A 15,942-nucleotide genomic window follows, 5' to 3' on the forward strand; every position below is an offset into this window, starting at 1 on the left:
ACTAGGATATCATTAAACCCCGACCCTAACCCAGCCCAGTCTCGGCCGGCATAATACATTAATTCTAAAACCAGGTTCTTGGCAATTTTTTTTTAAATTTCCCGCTCTGCACCAGTGACTGAAGTCACGCCCTGCCCCGCATTCGCCCTTCGTTATTGGCTGCAGGCTAGTGCATGGCGTCGCTTGCGCCTATGGTGAAGGGTGCAAAATTCATAAAGAATAGATTCGGGAAGGAACTGTCATATTACACAGACCCTGCTTTCTGCCTTCATCAACATGGACCCCGACCATTTTCTTTTATGCACGGTACTCAGTTTTAACGCGATATCGCTGGAGTGCACTTTCGGTGTCAAAGCGGGGGCTGTGAGGACGAAATTCTGTTTGGCAGCAAACCCTTTGGTTTGAAAACAAAATTCTCATTGGTCGATGACAAGGTGACGCGAGAGCATCTGGACAAATTAACGAGGAGCGTTACGTTACAAAATGGAAAGGAACAGCTTCCGTGCCTTCGTAATGATACGCAAAGAGTACCCCAGGCCGCTGACCGGATTAATGCTCTAGCGTCAAGCCTTTAAGGCATAGCTAAGGTGTCCACTGAATTTTCTTTAACAGCGAGAGCTCTAATCAAGGGGTTACAACTTCCGATTTCGATGTGGATGAGACAATAACCTTCAATGTCTGACAAGGTTAAACCGAACTTAACTGCGTGTTGGTATGGCCCAAGCTATGGTAGTTTCACTGCACTATCATATGACTATGACCGTTGAATACCTTACCTTTCACCTTGACCTTTGATTTGAGACAGTGGAGGCCATGCTTAACAGAACTTTTGTTTGTATAACTATTTTGAAGCCACGGTCAGCCCAAGCGATTTTTTTCTAACCTTTTTGTTAGCCTATGCGTTTGGTCCCAACTTCTGTGCTGAAAAGTCGCAAGTGATATCTTTTTTGCCTTGAAAGATACGGTAGCACATCAATCAGTTCTAATTTTGTGACTGCGTCAAACGGATTTCTTCCTGAAATGAATAGGGACAAAAAATGAAAGGCGCAAAAAGCCGGCTCGTAGGAGAGAAAAGCGTGAACCTTTCAGCCAGCATGTCGTAATGACTCAGTGTATTGAATCAGCATCACTATAGCCCCGTTTATAAGAACCAAACAAAACCGGATCGAGTTAAGAGTCACTCTGAGCTAGTTCACGGTTGGCCCTTTACATAAAGTCAGTCCTAGCTACTTAGTTTGGCATCATCTAGCGTTCAACAGGGTAGAGCGGGCGTGCAAATGCACTGTCCAAGATACCGGGACGCTGGCGCTGAGGCGGAAGCACGGTCGCAGCAGTAAGGTTTACAGTCCTGTTTGTGCTCTCTGCATCTACTTGCCCGACAAACGAGTCCTCGATATCAGTGCAGGCGAGATCAGCTGGTTTCGGCATATGAAGCCGTTTTGTACTTCCATTCATGCGCTGTCCACTGGTTAGCTCTCCTGCCACCTAAGCACTCCGAGTGACTGGCTGACGGCAACCACAACCTAGTGACGTAATGCAAAAAATTGAACAAATTTTATTTCCGCATTGTTTCCGACATCGTGTTCTGTAGATGACCATTTCACAATCAGTCGAGCAGCCCGCGAAGTGAGAAATGATTGCAGGCATGCTAATCGACTTTGCCAAGCAGGTCTCGCTCCAAAGAAAGCGGTAAAGGCGCGGACCCGACCAATTGATTCGACAGAAATTGAATGCACTTTGCCGGTCCAGTGGAGAAAGTCAACCAACCCCGTGGTGTCGGGTAGACTTCAGCGACTGCTCAATTTGACGACCCAATTACCTCCCATGCTGCACTCCCAAGTCCGCAGTGATGAAATTGGGCATACAAACCACAGTAACGGAACTGGTAGAAGCCCACCTGACCGCACAATACGAACGCGTATTTCACACCCCTACCGGACGCATCATCCTCCGCGACCGCGATCTTGCTATCGAACATCTCGCCCTCTTCATCTTCAACACACCTGTACCTCTCCTTCCCCACATCTAAAACTACCTTACCATCACACCCCTTCCAAAATATGCACCCCGAGCGCAAGACGGCTCGTCGCGAGGCAGCAGCTCACGCGTTCCACAACCACCATCCCTCGAAGCAGGGGGCAGTGAAGGTCGACGTAGCAGAATATCCCAACAAGCCAGCTTTCGCTCTGGCAGTTGTTGACCACACTGGACACCCTCTGAAAGCCGCCGATGAATGCTTAAGCACCCCTGAAGAAGCGGAGGAAGCAGCCATCACAGTAGAAGTTGCTTCCTCCCTCCCCCGCCTCAGCGGTTTTAAAACCGCCATTTGCCCCTTGGCCTAGGGCCGAGTCCATCTCGGTACCCTGTATATCATTAACCGAAGCCTCCTGTCACCCGCCAGATCCAAATTATCTGGGTTCCTGGGCAATCGTCCCACCCGGGGGATGGGCGGCTCACGTATTTCAACCCCCCCCCCCCCCCCAATTCAACATTCCTCCCTAACCAAACCCCAGCGAGTAACTCCAGACCTGCACCTTCCCCTTCCCCTACGCTCAATTCCTTATTGATCAGGGAAAATTCCTCTTATGACACAAACACTGTACTATCCCAAGGCCACACTCGATAGCATACTCCAGGATAGTCCTTCGGACATCAGCCCTCTCCCATGGACCTGCAGCTCTCCACCCCATCCCAGTGGGTGCCCAAGCTGCTCTGCTATGACCAGGACGTCCAGTTCCGGGCGGTGCACCGAGCCCTAGTGGTCGCCATGCGCCAAGAGCTTTTTGGCCACCTGGCGGGCCAAAAACCCCCATTCGTTGCACCAAAATACAGCAGTGAAGTTATTTCGCTTCCTGTGTGTGTATGTGTGAATGAACAGCTATTCACATGTGCTGTCGGTCAAGCACTCTTTTGATGTACTTTATATAACAACCTGGCTTGGGTGGTTATTTTTTATTCCCAGCGTTTTCTCTCTGTCCTTTCGCGCCATCTTTCTTTTTATCTTTTATGTTCATTTTCTGCCCTCTTTCTGTATTATACGCCTCATTTGGGCGATGTCTCTCAAATATGCATGCATTTTAAATATTTGATATATATGAATATCCCTTCCTCTTCTATTTTGCCAAACACTCATGTAAGATCAATTCTATCTCTAAATTTTAAATATCGCTATTGTGATTATCTTTCTCTTTGTGTGTCCTGTCTAGTTGTAAGCTTCTCTTGTTTGCTTTTTCTTCGCTTTTTTAAGTCCACTGCTTTTCCACCTTGTTCCTCACATTCATTTGCTTACGGCTTTTTTGCCCTGCATTCATTCCTTCCGTTGCGTTTTGTTTTGCTTTCGTAAGCTTAAGTTGTATGCCATCGCTTAGAAGCAGGGCGGTAGGGCAGTACTGTGTTCAAAAGCTCTCTTCCAAAGTTTTGCAATTTGAACCTTTCGGTGCTTTTTTCGCGGAAAAGCATCGCTGCCAAGACCGCAGCGTCACTTTTACTTGTACTTTTTCTGTTCCTAGGTGCTTCGAAAGCCCATTAAACGCAGTGTGGAAGGGGGGGGGGGGTCTAACGAAGTCGACTTCATCCCTGTTCCCTATAGGGCAGAGCTCACGGCACCAGCTCCCACCTTATCCGAAGCTGGTCATCTTCCAAGTAACCTTTGCTTATGAGATCATTGAGGTTAAGAGAAGCCTCGGAAAGAAACGAGTGCGGATGAGCGCACGTTTGAGGCCTCTGACATGCAAGGGGAATACAAGTGCTCCATTCTTCGAGCTGGCGCTCTCCACCTTGGTTAGGATGAATAACGCGCAGCTTGATCTTGTACGCGAATGGCCACTGGACAAATTCGTCCATGTCGCCCGGGCGCAAGGCGAAAGTTGCGTGCAGCTCTACAGAGAGTCCTGTACTGCGGAAGTAAATTCCTGGTGAAATGCAATAGCCTCGTAGGTAGACCTGCTTGAAGTTGTACTTCGCGCAACCGTTGCTAAGGGCTTCCTCTCGGAGCCCCTTAACACCTTTTACGAAGAAGTCGCAAAGGGCTACCTGCAATTCACTCTGTCGAAGCACGTTTTCGATGCGGAGCATTGTTTTCTTGCTGCTTTCTTTCACTTGTTCCATGACCTCCTCGATACCTCCAGCGATGCGGGAAACCACGTCAAGATTTTCCTTCATCGTGCGTGCCACATCATCTTTCAGACTCTTCTCCAACGTGTCCATGCTCTTGCAGATAACTTTGACGGTACCACTGCTTGCACTGAAGAGCCCTTTCGCTTCTTCTCTGAACGCGGCCACCTCGCGCAAGCATTCCTTGTGACAGTTATGATGTTCTGTTGTTGCGTGGTGCACTTGTTGCTTCACTGTTTCATTGAGGTTGTTAACCCCTTGCCAGAGCTCTTGCCTCAGTATTTCTTTAGCGTTGTTCACTCCGTGAACGATTTCATTGAGTCGGTCACTGTTTGTGTCACTGCCAGCCAGTAACTGACCGAGAAGCGCTTTTATTTCTGCGGCCTGCCCATCTAACCTTTGGCCAAGGGATTTTAGCAGTGCCTTTTCCCCTGTACAGCTTGGCTCCACTTCGGGCACGTATGGAAGATCCATCGCAGTTGTGCTGCAGTCCGATATCAGATGCGCACACACATTGCTGCAAAGGACTGTAGCCGAACACCTGTGACAGCGAATGCTGTGTTGTCCACATTCGCTCTGGAAGTGCTGAGCGATTGCCATAGCAGGCACTACTGCCCTGCAGCCACTTTGTTCATTCCAGCACTTGACCTGAAAGAGAAGAACGTCAAGCATTTTTACAACTGTTGGAATTACCTCGCGAAGAAGGGAGTATGTCTGCTCGTTTGCTACCACACCCACTGAACTGCGGCAACAAAATACTCCGATAAATTTGCATTCTCTGCTGACACCTCTCTTGCCTTTTATGGGAAAAAAATATAAAAACACTAAATCTACAAGGCCGATGGACAAGCTTCATATTTGAAGGCTTAGGGCATTTGAGGGTTTGATATTTGGCCAAATAAATTCGGATTTCAGGCGCTTTGAACGTTTAGAGGTCATAGCCGTAAAGCAGCTTGAAAAATGCTTTTCTCGCCTCCACACACACAAAAAACGTTCCAAATTTCACTACGGCTTTACGGTATAGGAAATTTTCGCTAACTAGAGGGGGCGCCAAGATCGAGCCATTATGGCGGCCTTAAGGAGGACTGCGTCTGACATCAGCCTGGGCAGAACCCTGCTTGCTTTCACATTCAAAGATCTACTCTCGCTTGTTAGCCAATGGCGTCCACTACTGTTAGGTAAGCCAAGTTTCTTGTTTCGAGAGTGTAAAGCAATGAACAAGGAATAAAAGCGCTTGATTAAAAAAAACTATCGCAACAGACGGGGACAATGGGGTAGAAACAGACAGGAAGATTTTTATTTATACATGCTGCAGCCCTTTATGGGGCTATTGCTGGGGAAGGTTAAACAAATCTATAGAAAACTTGATTCAAGGCAAAAAATAATGAAAGCAAAAATTGACAAGAAATAGGCAGAGCATTAAAACAGCAACACAGAATAACAGTGGAAAAACAATTGATGGTTTGGTTTGGTTTTGTGGGGTTTAACGTCCCAAAGCGACTAAGGCTATGAGAGACGCCGTAGTGAAGGGCTCCGGAAATTTCAACCACCTGGGGTGGTATTCTCCAGGTGTCGCCTTTTGCGACATGTCGCATTCGCTCTTCGCTGATTGGCTCGAGCCGCGGTGACGGCAACGTGACGACACGGACCCGCCTTCCTGCTACGTCATCGTGACGTCGACCCAATTTACTACGCTTAGTCGAACAACGGAATGCGCTGAAGCGATTCGGGCGGGCGACGGGCTACCGTTAGCGTACGAACGCAATCGGCAGTTGCGGCTTTTGCGCCCTTAGCGTGAAAACATGGCGACGCCCTTTCAAGCGAGAGCCGCCCGCTTCAGCCAATTCAGCAGTCCTTGCGATTCCGGTCGGCATGTTTACCGGCAACTACTGGTGTTGTTACTTTTCGCTATGACTTACCTTGCTTCGACGATAAATTTTAAGCTGCTATTCAGCCTAGTTTTTTTAGATACGCTCTCGATTCTGGAGCGCGCAAGCCTAATGGGACCTCCAGCTACACTGCTACCGTCTGCAACTGCCCGAAACTCAGCCGAAACCTAGCACAACCGTCCGGAACGAAAGAAAAATAGATTTGGAGCTTTTTCGCGGTGTTTTATAGACTTAAATGAAGTAAAGCGAGTTTATATTAAATTTGCAAATGTTTTTTTGAACATTAGACGTCATGTGATGGCAAATATTCTTGCTATAAAAGATACGAAACTACTGCTGCTAGTGAATCAGCAGTGGTAAATTGTCGCTTCTCGGAGTGAATGAATGCACCGCAGACGAAAGTGCCGGCGGCTTTTTCCGTTTCTTCGAGCATCTGTAAGCACTTTTTTAGGCCCCGCCCATATGCGACATGTCGCAAAAGGCGACACCCGCAGAATACCACCCCTGGGGTTCTTTAACGTGCACTGACATCGCACAGTACACGGGCCTCTAGAATTTCTCCTCCAAAGAAATTCTAGCCGCCGCGGCCGGGATCGAACCCGCGTCTTTTGGGTCAGCAGCCGAGCACCATAGCCACTGAGCCACCGCGGCGGCGGAAAAACAATGAGGAGGTACTTTAAAATAAAGTAAATGCAGCACTACACTAACACCGGCAAGCAAAACACAAAATCAGGTGGAATTATTTTCTAACTGGAAGGGGTTGAATGGCAGTGGCGTAATTGTTTCAGATTTTTATTTGCAGTATCCAGTAGTTCGAAGAAAGTTTGAAGTGCGATCAAAAGAAGGCGTAATATTAAGCTTATGGCGTCTCCTAGTCGATCGGGGAATATCTGGAGGAATATACACGTGATGTGAAACACGATAAGAATTCACAATGCAACGCAGAAACTTCAGTGACTCGATGTGACGGCGTACGAATAAAGGGGCTAGATGCATTCAAGCCAAGACGCAAGTGGGTGAAAGATACTGATCATAGCGACGATATGTGAACCTGGTTGATTTTCGTTGTATACACTCAATGAGGTTAATGTCGCAATGCAGTTCAAGACAGGGGAGGCATAATCGAGGCATAACCTAATATTACCAACTGCTTTAGTACAAATTGAATACCACGACATGTTAGCGGTAAATATGACGCCAAAATACTGTTACTCCAAAACCCTATCCAAGGATAAATCACTGAAAGTGTAATTGAATAGTGAGGAAGATGTACATTTTGAAAATGACATTACCACAGTTTTCTTAACATTTATTTTCATTTCACAGGTGCCACACCATGTACAAAAACTGCCAAATGAGGCGTTTAGCTGCAGATGATCATCTAGTGAGTCAATCTCTCGATATAGTACACAGTCATCTGCATAAAGACGTATGTGTGAGGTGACATGCTAAGGTAAGTCATTAATGTGTAATAAGAATAACAAAGAACCAAGTACTGAGGCACACCAGATCAGAATTTTAGCTTGCGGACTATGATGGGTGCGAAAGAAAACTAGCAATCCAACTAATCAAGTGAGAATTTTTGAAAATGATATTAGGTTTTACTAAGAGATTAGAAAGCAGTACAGGGAGCAGTGCCTATGAAATTCATTACGCGCGCGTGGCATTCTATATTTTGCGTTTTACTCGTACGCGGCAAGCTCAAAGAACGAGGCCGTCTTCAACGCACTTTTTTCTTGGGCTCTCTGCGGCTTACGCATTAGGGTTGCCTGATTTGATCTTATTGTTTGTTCTTAACGCCCAGTTTCCTTCGAATCCGTCGATGCGCCTGTTCACGCGGATCATCGAGTGACAGCGAGAGGGTGGAGCAACAACGATGGGTGAATGAATTGTTTTGCTTTATAGTTTATGGGGTTTGAGTTGTTTGTCATAAATGGTGTGGTTCATATATTGCTCTAGGATCAATGAAAAGGGGGAAAGCAGGTGGTGCAGGTCACGCAACAGCGGATCTGTTGAAGGACAAAGGGGAGCTTGTGCTAGACAAACTAGCCATCTTGTACATGCAGCGCCTTATCACCTCGAGCATACTAGAAGCTTCGGAAAACTGTGATATAACCTTAATTAATCAGAAAAGAGCCGCTAAGGACTTGATAGTTATAGACTGATCAGCTCACTGTGCGTTTCCTATAAGGTATTTATTAATGTAATAACTAATAAAGTGGGGACCAAGTTAGACTTCAAGCAACGAGATGATAAGGTAGGCTTCCGTAATGGGTACTGGGCAATAGACCACATTTGTACTATGATTCAGGTCATAGAGAAATGCGAAGAATATAACTACGCCTATATAAAACTTTTAGAGATAAGGAGAAACTATTTCAGAAGGTCAAAGTTTCAGGAGCCATGCCTAGACTGCGGAATCAGGGTGTGGAAGAACTTTACGTAAACATACTGGAAGATAACTATAGCGAGTGCACAGCTACCATAGCCCTACATAAACTCAGCAATAAAATTATGATTTGAAAACGTGCTAAGCAAGGAGACCTGTTCTCAGCAATACTATTGACACATCATTACAAGAGCTATTCACAGGCCTGGATTGGGGACGGTTGCAGAAAAAAGTAAATGGAGAATGCCTGATGACAATGCCTTCCTAACTCCCTCAGGAGATCAACCGGAAAACACGATGAATGAGTTTGACATGCAGAGTAGTACTGTGGGTCTAAAATTTAAAAAAATTGATACGCGGAAAACCAAAGTAAAGTTCCAGGACCTCAGAAGGGAACAGCAGTTTACCATTGGTAGCGAGGTGCTGGAAACGGTAAGGGAATACGTCTGCTCAGGCTAGATACTGCCCGCAGATCCGGATCACGACAGTAAAATAACTAGTGGAATACGAATAGGGTAGAGCGCAATTGGCAGGTTCTCGACGGTCATGAGTTGTAGTTTACCATTACATGGGACACTTTTTCTTTTCCGGCAGGAAAACAGAAAGAGACAACACAGGAGAACGAATTCTGCGTACGTGCTGTCATTGCTAAATGTCCCGCTTGTCGTGCGAACTGCAATGGTTCCCAAATACTACGAAGATTATTTTTCGTCTTCGAAGAGATCAGTTCACCAAACTTTGACCAGCTTGTCTATCAGGAGGTTGGAATGTCATGTTATCTGGTATCTCATGAGTCCGGGAAGACGTTTGTCATGTGGAGCTTAAGCTCGACAGGAACCAGAACCACTCGTTCTTCTCTTGCAGGCACGTGAGTAAGCTTATGTGCCTCTTTTTGGCTTGCACACTTGCAGTCACACTATGAAATTCTAAATCTGGGTAAAGATAATTTTGTCCAAGTTATGTCTCAACGAAAAAAACGCCATTATACTGGACTGTCAGACGTGTGTCTACGTGTAGTTTCTTAAGTTCTTAAGCATCAGTTACAGATTATCCTCTAAAGTGTGTTGCGACTGTCTTCCCGCACACTGTTCATCACAGAATTGAATGTTATTTAATCAACTTTCTGTTTGCATAGGAAGGTAATGATGACATCATGCATTTCTTTGCAGGTTCGACCTGTCTGAGCTCATCGTGCGAGAGCAGGACGACGAGTTTGTTCAAATGCCGTGCAACAGTCCTTTTGGAAGAGAAGTACAACGATTAGTACTGATGTGACGGCCTCAGTTCACTGGGGGACAGCTTCATTAGACACTTTATGGATGCCTGAGCCGTACCACAGCGGCTTGCCGACCTGCGTTGTGGGACCTGAATGATCAGGATGGCAGCAAACTTGAGAATACCTGTAAATGATTTTCCCACAGCCTCTGCTGCCATGTTTTTGTCTTGTCCTTTCCCTTACCACCTTGGATGGCAAATGGTGTGCGTGCCATCGTGCTTGAGCTAGAGGCATGATCCTTGTTACTCGATGCAATAAACGTGTTTTTTTTCTGAATTTCATTGCAGCCTGAGTTATGAATATTTGCTTGGTAGAATGGTACATTCATAGTGCCGGTCACGGCGAGTGGGTTGCTTATGTTGCATGTGCCTATTCTCGAAAGCTAGAAACCAATGTTTGAAATCTGGATATGCCATTGTTAAAAAGCTTGAAAGCCGGTCAGAGTCATTTACAGGCCTCTGTCCCAGAACCAGTGCTAGGCTGCTGTGGCTGCTGGATCATCGGAACGTTGGCCCAAAACCGGCCTGAAAGTCAGGCGAATGTGTCAAATGGTAGCGCTTTGCCTAAACGCCATTATAGGATAGCCGTTTGTGACAATTTTGCCAGTGATCGTCCAGCGTTCACTTAATCCTGGTCTCTTGCCTGGATTGCCTCGTGTCATTTTGCCCCATCCGTTTCTTCAGTTGTTTTGCCCTCTTCACTTATCTACTTGCGCCCCAAGAGTTTTCAGTATGTTTCCTTCAGAAGATGGGGAATAATTCAACTTGGTTTAACCAGATGGCACCAAAAGGCAAGGAGGTTGAGGTTTCACCCACCCTGGGAGCTAGACATCTGCATGTGAGCAGTGCCTCGACTCTTAGTTCCGTCAGAGTATGATCACAACGCCCGTGCGTAGCGTTAGCTTTGTGGTGGCGTGGGAGCACCAGCTAAAGATGACATTGACGAAATCGCGCGTGATCCGAGGCGTGTGGATACGTGGCAAGGCGTCGTTAACGCTCAACAGGGTGGACCTTATGTCGCCTCCGATAATTGTTGCGGATGATGACCGCATCGCACAGCCCCATTTGACGTCGCCATTGTATACGAAGTGCGAAAACCTGCCGACTGCTAGGAATCGGCTGAAGAACCTGCCACTAGCTGCCTTGAACGTTGCAACTCACATTAGTTCTCCCCTGTGCCTAAAGCACCTATTTGGAAGCAAGACAGGGTCTTAGGGAAGAGCACAAGACGGCGCTGGGAGGCTTGGAAAGCTCCATTTTTTCGATTGTATAATTTGCGCTTTAGTATGGAAAGTTCACTCACCCCACTCCGAAATTTAAAATTGAGCGATGGTATGCCGCGTAACCACCAGGCTAGTTATTACTAAGCTCGACTTACCACGAATGCAAGGGAACTGTAAGGCCGCTATGGAAAACGCCGGGGGTTTACAACGTGCCCGCCCGGAGATTAAAAATTATCTCGAACGGAATCGAAACCGACCGCGAGCGCGTCCCAGCTGACGGCCCTTGTCTTCCTCTCCCCGCGACTTTGTGCAAGCGGCGCGCGCGGACGGACGGTTCGAGATGGCTGGAGCCGTATCAAGAAGATAAGGGGGGGGGGGGAGACGCAGCTTAAGGCGAGCTGTGGCGCCTACTCCCGTACTCAGCATTGTCGCCGGCTTAGGGAAATTTTGGGACTGGTTGTTAAAGAGCTTTTTGCGTGGGGTTAGGCGGTTCTCTGTCAGGATTCGCGCAGCGAAGCAGGCGGGCTCCGGATTTCTATAGGCCGTGTGTTTGCGCATTGACTTATTGCTATTAGTAAATGTTGCTTATTTTGTGAGCTTCGGTAGCTGAGCATTCAGTGTTTGGCCAGCTTTTGTTGCTGATTGTAAAGCTTTTCTGTGTTCTGTGTGTATTTGCGCATTGCTGATAAAGCGTTATACAAACTCAGTTCCTCTATTGCTCTGTATGTGAAGAAGAAACGGGCATGGGCAGGGCTAGTCATGCGAATGCTCGCTGACTGGCGGCCGTTCATAACAACGTTCGGGATTCCATGAAAAGCCAAACATAGCAAGGGGACACAAAAGTCAAGTGGGAGGATGAGATTAGAAATTTTGCGGAGATAAGGCAGCCGCGGCCGACACAGGACAGAGTTATTGGATAGATATGGGAGAGGCGTTTGCCCTGCAATGGGTGTAAGTACACACTTTAAAAGTCGCTAGCTCCAGGCAATCTAGACTGCCTGCTGTGTTGTATACTCTGACTGCCTTACGTTCTTCCTATTTTACCGCCAAAATTCCGTTTGGAACAGGTTTCATTGCCCTTATGTGGCATTCGCAAGTCAGCGCCTTCTAGAATGTTTGAATGCCTTTCATTGGATTATCATGTGTGCTTATGCTAGTTCAACCTACTACTGCACCTTATTCCATTTTATGAGGTAGGGTAACCGAAATTTTGGGGGTGCTCAGATTTTCAACTATAGCGCTACCTTATGAATGGTGCACTAGTGGGCACACGGTGTTGACGACGTAAAGATTATCTCAATCGCATTCATTAATCACGTGAAACTAGGCGCAATTGCTCCGCAGGTGGCTCTTTCAGGCAAGCCACAAGTGGGCCTTGGGAGATTCAGGTTGGTTTTCCCGTAAAGCCTATGCGCAAGGCCGTGGTGGGTAGGTGGGAAATGAATTGAATGTAGACAACAGAGGGCAGTTTGCTCACAATCCGGTGGGCAAGTTGTGATAACGTCGAAAAGTTACGTATCCTCTCTTGAGCAATTAGGAAACTTCCTTTTGAAGGTAAAATTTCGGATTCGTCTTTGATGTGTCCCTTGGGATTACGTGGCGCTAATGATGTCATTGGGACTAATCAGAAAACTCCGTTATGGAGAAGGCGGAAATATTTGCAAGATGAAAGCCTAAATGCCATCGCATTAAAAAGGGGTGCTTTCGGTGTTATATATTACATGATATATTTTGAGAAAGTTATTCACATAGTATATGGCATCTATCACCAAGATCAGGCAGAAATATGGTTAGCTTACTGCCAGAGAAACTAGATACTCGGCTACATTTGTATAGGACGCATCGGCTGCTTTATTCTGTTCAAACACGATGCATACGTGGAATTTGAAACTTAATGTCCGAATTAAAGAGGCATATTCTGTTTAGGCGTAACGAGGGGTTTCCAGAGAATGAGTTTAGTGTTGGCGCAATAACAATGGAAAGATCGACTCTTAGAACACAGAGTATGGCTAGCCGATGATAACAAATTGCTGATATTGTTACGAAGATGGCACCGCCGCCCAAGCTGCCCGGTGTGTCCATAGACCTTGACCTTCGGCTCTGGGCGACTGACCGATGGCCCTGAAGTTCCGGGGGCAACTCTTCATCAGAGCATCCTCATCCGTCGTGGTGGCAAGCCTTTCATCTTCTTCTATCCTTTCTGACCATCCTCACCGTCAGCTCATGTTTCAGAATTCACGTAATTGATCGGGACGATCGCTCGGTGGCCCCGGGTAATGTTACGAAGAAGATGACGAAGAAGCGGGGTGTGGCGCAGGACGGAGCACTCGCGCTAGGTCCGCAGCCATTAAAATCATATATAATCGGTCATCATGTCGTTCTGTTCCTTGGCTTGACACCACGTATCAATATGACCATTACATTTAATGATAGAGTGGAAGTTACATGTTGTGTTAGGTTTCGTTGCTACACTGTGGGAAAGAACTCAGAGGATTTAAGATTCGTCAATTTTTTTGGGAAGCTTTGCTTCCTTTAAAAACTTAAAATATAGGAACTCTCAACAAGAGCTTTTGCTTCCAGGGAGAACACACGATGAAAGCAGAAGCGTTTATCTTAAAACTGTGGGAAATGCTTTTTTCATTTGTGCCTCTAATTCAGTGACTGAACATCAAATGACCTTAATGGTCACCACATATCGGTAGTGTTCACTCGTAGGTTTCTCTCTTTTTTTTTGTCCGAATAAAGTTGTTTGCAACATGTGGGTGCCCTATACAAACACGACAGAATACCGCTGGAATGTGGCGTTCTTGACGTTTCAAGGCCGATTCTCGCAATATCGGTTTACCTGGTGCGGATTATTATTTACTTGCAACTGATTTTGTTGGGGAAAGCGAGTGGAATATATACAAAAAACATAAATAACCACGCAAAACCGCGCGAACAGAAAAATTAGCACTCTGCAAGAGCAAGAGAACCCCGGCTGATAGACGTATCATTTCTTTTTCTTGATTAAATAAGCCTCCTCAATCTCTCATGCTAGGTGAGACTTAGGGCAAAAAATTATATTAGGCTGGGAAAACAGCTAACCGCATACTTGCATACTTGTTTTTTGTATTCCTTTTCTCCTTGATGTTCCTTCAATGTGCTGCTTTTGTATATTGGTCGGAGGCTAAGGCCCTCAGGTGCTACTTGAGACGGACATAGATAACGCTTGCGGGCCCATTTCTCACTGCATTTGTTTAAGCAGACAAAACTCGAAGAGCCGGGAAACGTCTGGCACCATTTTTAAGCTGCGTATTTCTACACCAACGTTGAATACATTCTTAACCTAAACCGCCTACCCCTTGTGCAAAAAGGCCTCAGCAGGGATAATCGATGAACGTGAAAATATACATGAATAGAGAACTCCAGAAATATGTTATATCACCTACTTATGGTTTAAAACAGGCGCTTCAGCGCAACACTCCCTTTCCCTCTCCACTCCCTGTACGCTGTGCGCCAGAATCATCACGCTTGTTACACTGCAGTAGAAACTCCGAGGTTTTTCTATCAAACAACAAACTAATCACGAAGAAAAAAAAACGCTTCCGCCCATTCACACGTGGCTTACCGCTCTTCTCAGCAGGTCGTCAGCATCGAAGTCTCTCAGGTCGACGTCGTCCCGCTCGCAGTTGCGGCCGTCGAGCGGACAGACGCAGGCGCCATCCTGTGTGCACAGCTGGTAGCAAGACACGCAAAGTGTGTGCGTGCAGGGGAGCAATGCGATTCTCTTGCGCACGAGTCCACAGGCGCCGCATACCCTGTGCTGTGGAATAGGCTTCAGGAAGCGCAGGGGCCTCCAGTCTAGTTCTGCGGAGAAACCCACCAGGGTGTACTGCTTACTTCCCGGTGGCATCGCTGCTCACCGACTCTACCTGCAGCTCGGCGGTCTCTGCGAACTAAACAATCCACCCCTGGTGTACGTGCTCGTATTGCACCTCGGTTTCTCTCTATTTTTTTTTGCTCTCGAGCTGGAGCTGAAGCGTACATTGTGAACGCTATCTGCTGCCACTTGCTGTCCGCTTGATAAAGGGTTCGTATCTCTCGAAAGTATCCCTCCCGATGCGTCTCCAGTCGACTGAACGGCGTAGGCTTAGTCCTTTCTGAGCGACTCAAAGGCAGTCTTATTTTCTGTTGCACAGCGTTATTCGAAAAATAAATTAAAATATATCGCACAAGAATAGAAGCGCTGAGACATTGCGCCATTCCAATCGCCACTGCATTGTGGCATTGTTGCATACACAACACAATCTTGCTTTTCACTCAAGACTGTGCGCACTTTTTGTGCGTTGTCGACTTTATACAGGAGATTCTAATGGACGTTCTTGGTCAGCACAAGGTGCCGTCAAAGAGCCGTTTTTCAGGCATTCTGTCGCATTGAAAAAAGCGCTTCAGGCCAATTGAAAGCATTCTTCGTTGGAAAAGCGGTGGGTTCCCGGCAGAACAGCAACCACACATCTAGCGTTTTGCTTACCAGACGAATGCCCAAAGTATTGCGAACACGCCCCCGCAATTTCAACTTAACACGTTCCTTTTACATATTAATGTGATGGGTGTACACATCTCACAGAAAGTTTGCCTACTGCTTGTAAATGTCTGCGATTGCACCGTGTGCTTTGCTTTGCAGTACATTGAAAACCAAGTAAGAGGATGCCGAAGGCCTTAATACAAGCTTCTAAATGAATGATGTTAAAAAACACAAAAATAAAAGGATGCGTGCTTCCAGGAGGCGAGATTGAAATTTCAGAGCGCATGAGACAACGGTTAAAATGAGAAAGCTTTTGACACACCTGGGGGACGCCACATGAGGAACTGGAGAGGCGGGAAGGCAAAAAAAAAGCAGGATATGCGTGAAACTATCGAACGAGTTTACACTTCGGTTGTTGAGAACCTTTCATACATATCTACTTGACCTGAGCGGACCAGCGCAAAAGAACACAACGGACAAGAAAAAGGCCGAACACGACGGACAGGAGCGCTGAAGCCCATTGTACAAGAAATAAATTTGAGCAAC

The 15,942-nt window shown here is 46.6% G+C and overlaps 1 protein-coding gene across 1 annotated transcript; it reads right to left on the reverse strand.

Moving 5' to 3' along the window:
* Positions 1-650: 650 nt before the first annotated feature.
* Positions 651-14,822, reverse strand: LOC149344116 (TNF receptor-associated factor 6-like). Its single transcript, XM_089542549.1, has 2 exons — positions 14,500-14,822; positions 651-4,761 (listed from the first exon to the last, which is right to left on the reverse strand). Exons 1-2 carry the CDS (start codon positions 14,782-14,784, stop codon positions 3,598-3,600), a joined length of 1,449 nt encoding a protein of 482 aa, XP_089398675.1. The 5' UTR covers positions 14,785-14,822; the 3' UTR covers positions 651-3,597.
* Between the last annotated feature and the right edge of the window lie 1,120 nt (positions 14,823-15,942).

Source organism: Amblyomma mixtum, chromosome 5 (assembly GCF_055824585.1).
Source record: "Amblyomma mixtum isolate Tamu chromosome 5, ASM5582458v1, whole genome shotgun sequence".
NCBI classification, from domain to species: domain Eukaryota; kingdom Metazoa; phylum Arthropoda; class Arachnida; order Ixodida; family Ixodidae; genus Amblyomma; species Amblyomma mixtum.

Excerpts from the sequence above, each read along its gene's own strand:
- LOC149344116 (XM_089542549.1), bottom strand. The coding sequence starts at position 14,784 with ATGCCACCGGGAAGTAAGCAGTACACCCTGGTGGGTTTCTCCGCAGAA. Across the intron at positions 4,762-14,499 it reads ACGACCTGCTGAGAAGAGCG|GTCAAGTGCTGGAATGAACA; the intron begins GTAAGCCACGTG and ends CTTCTCTTTCAG.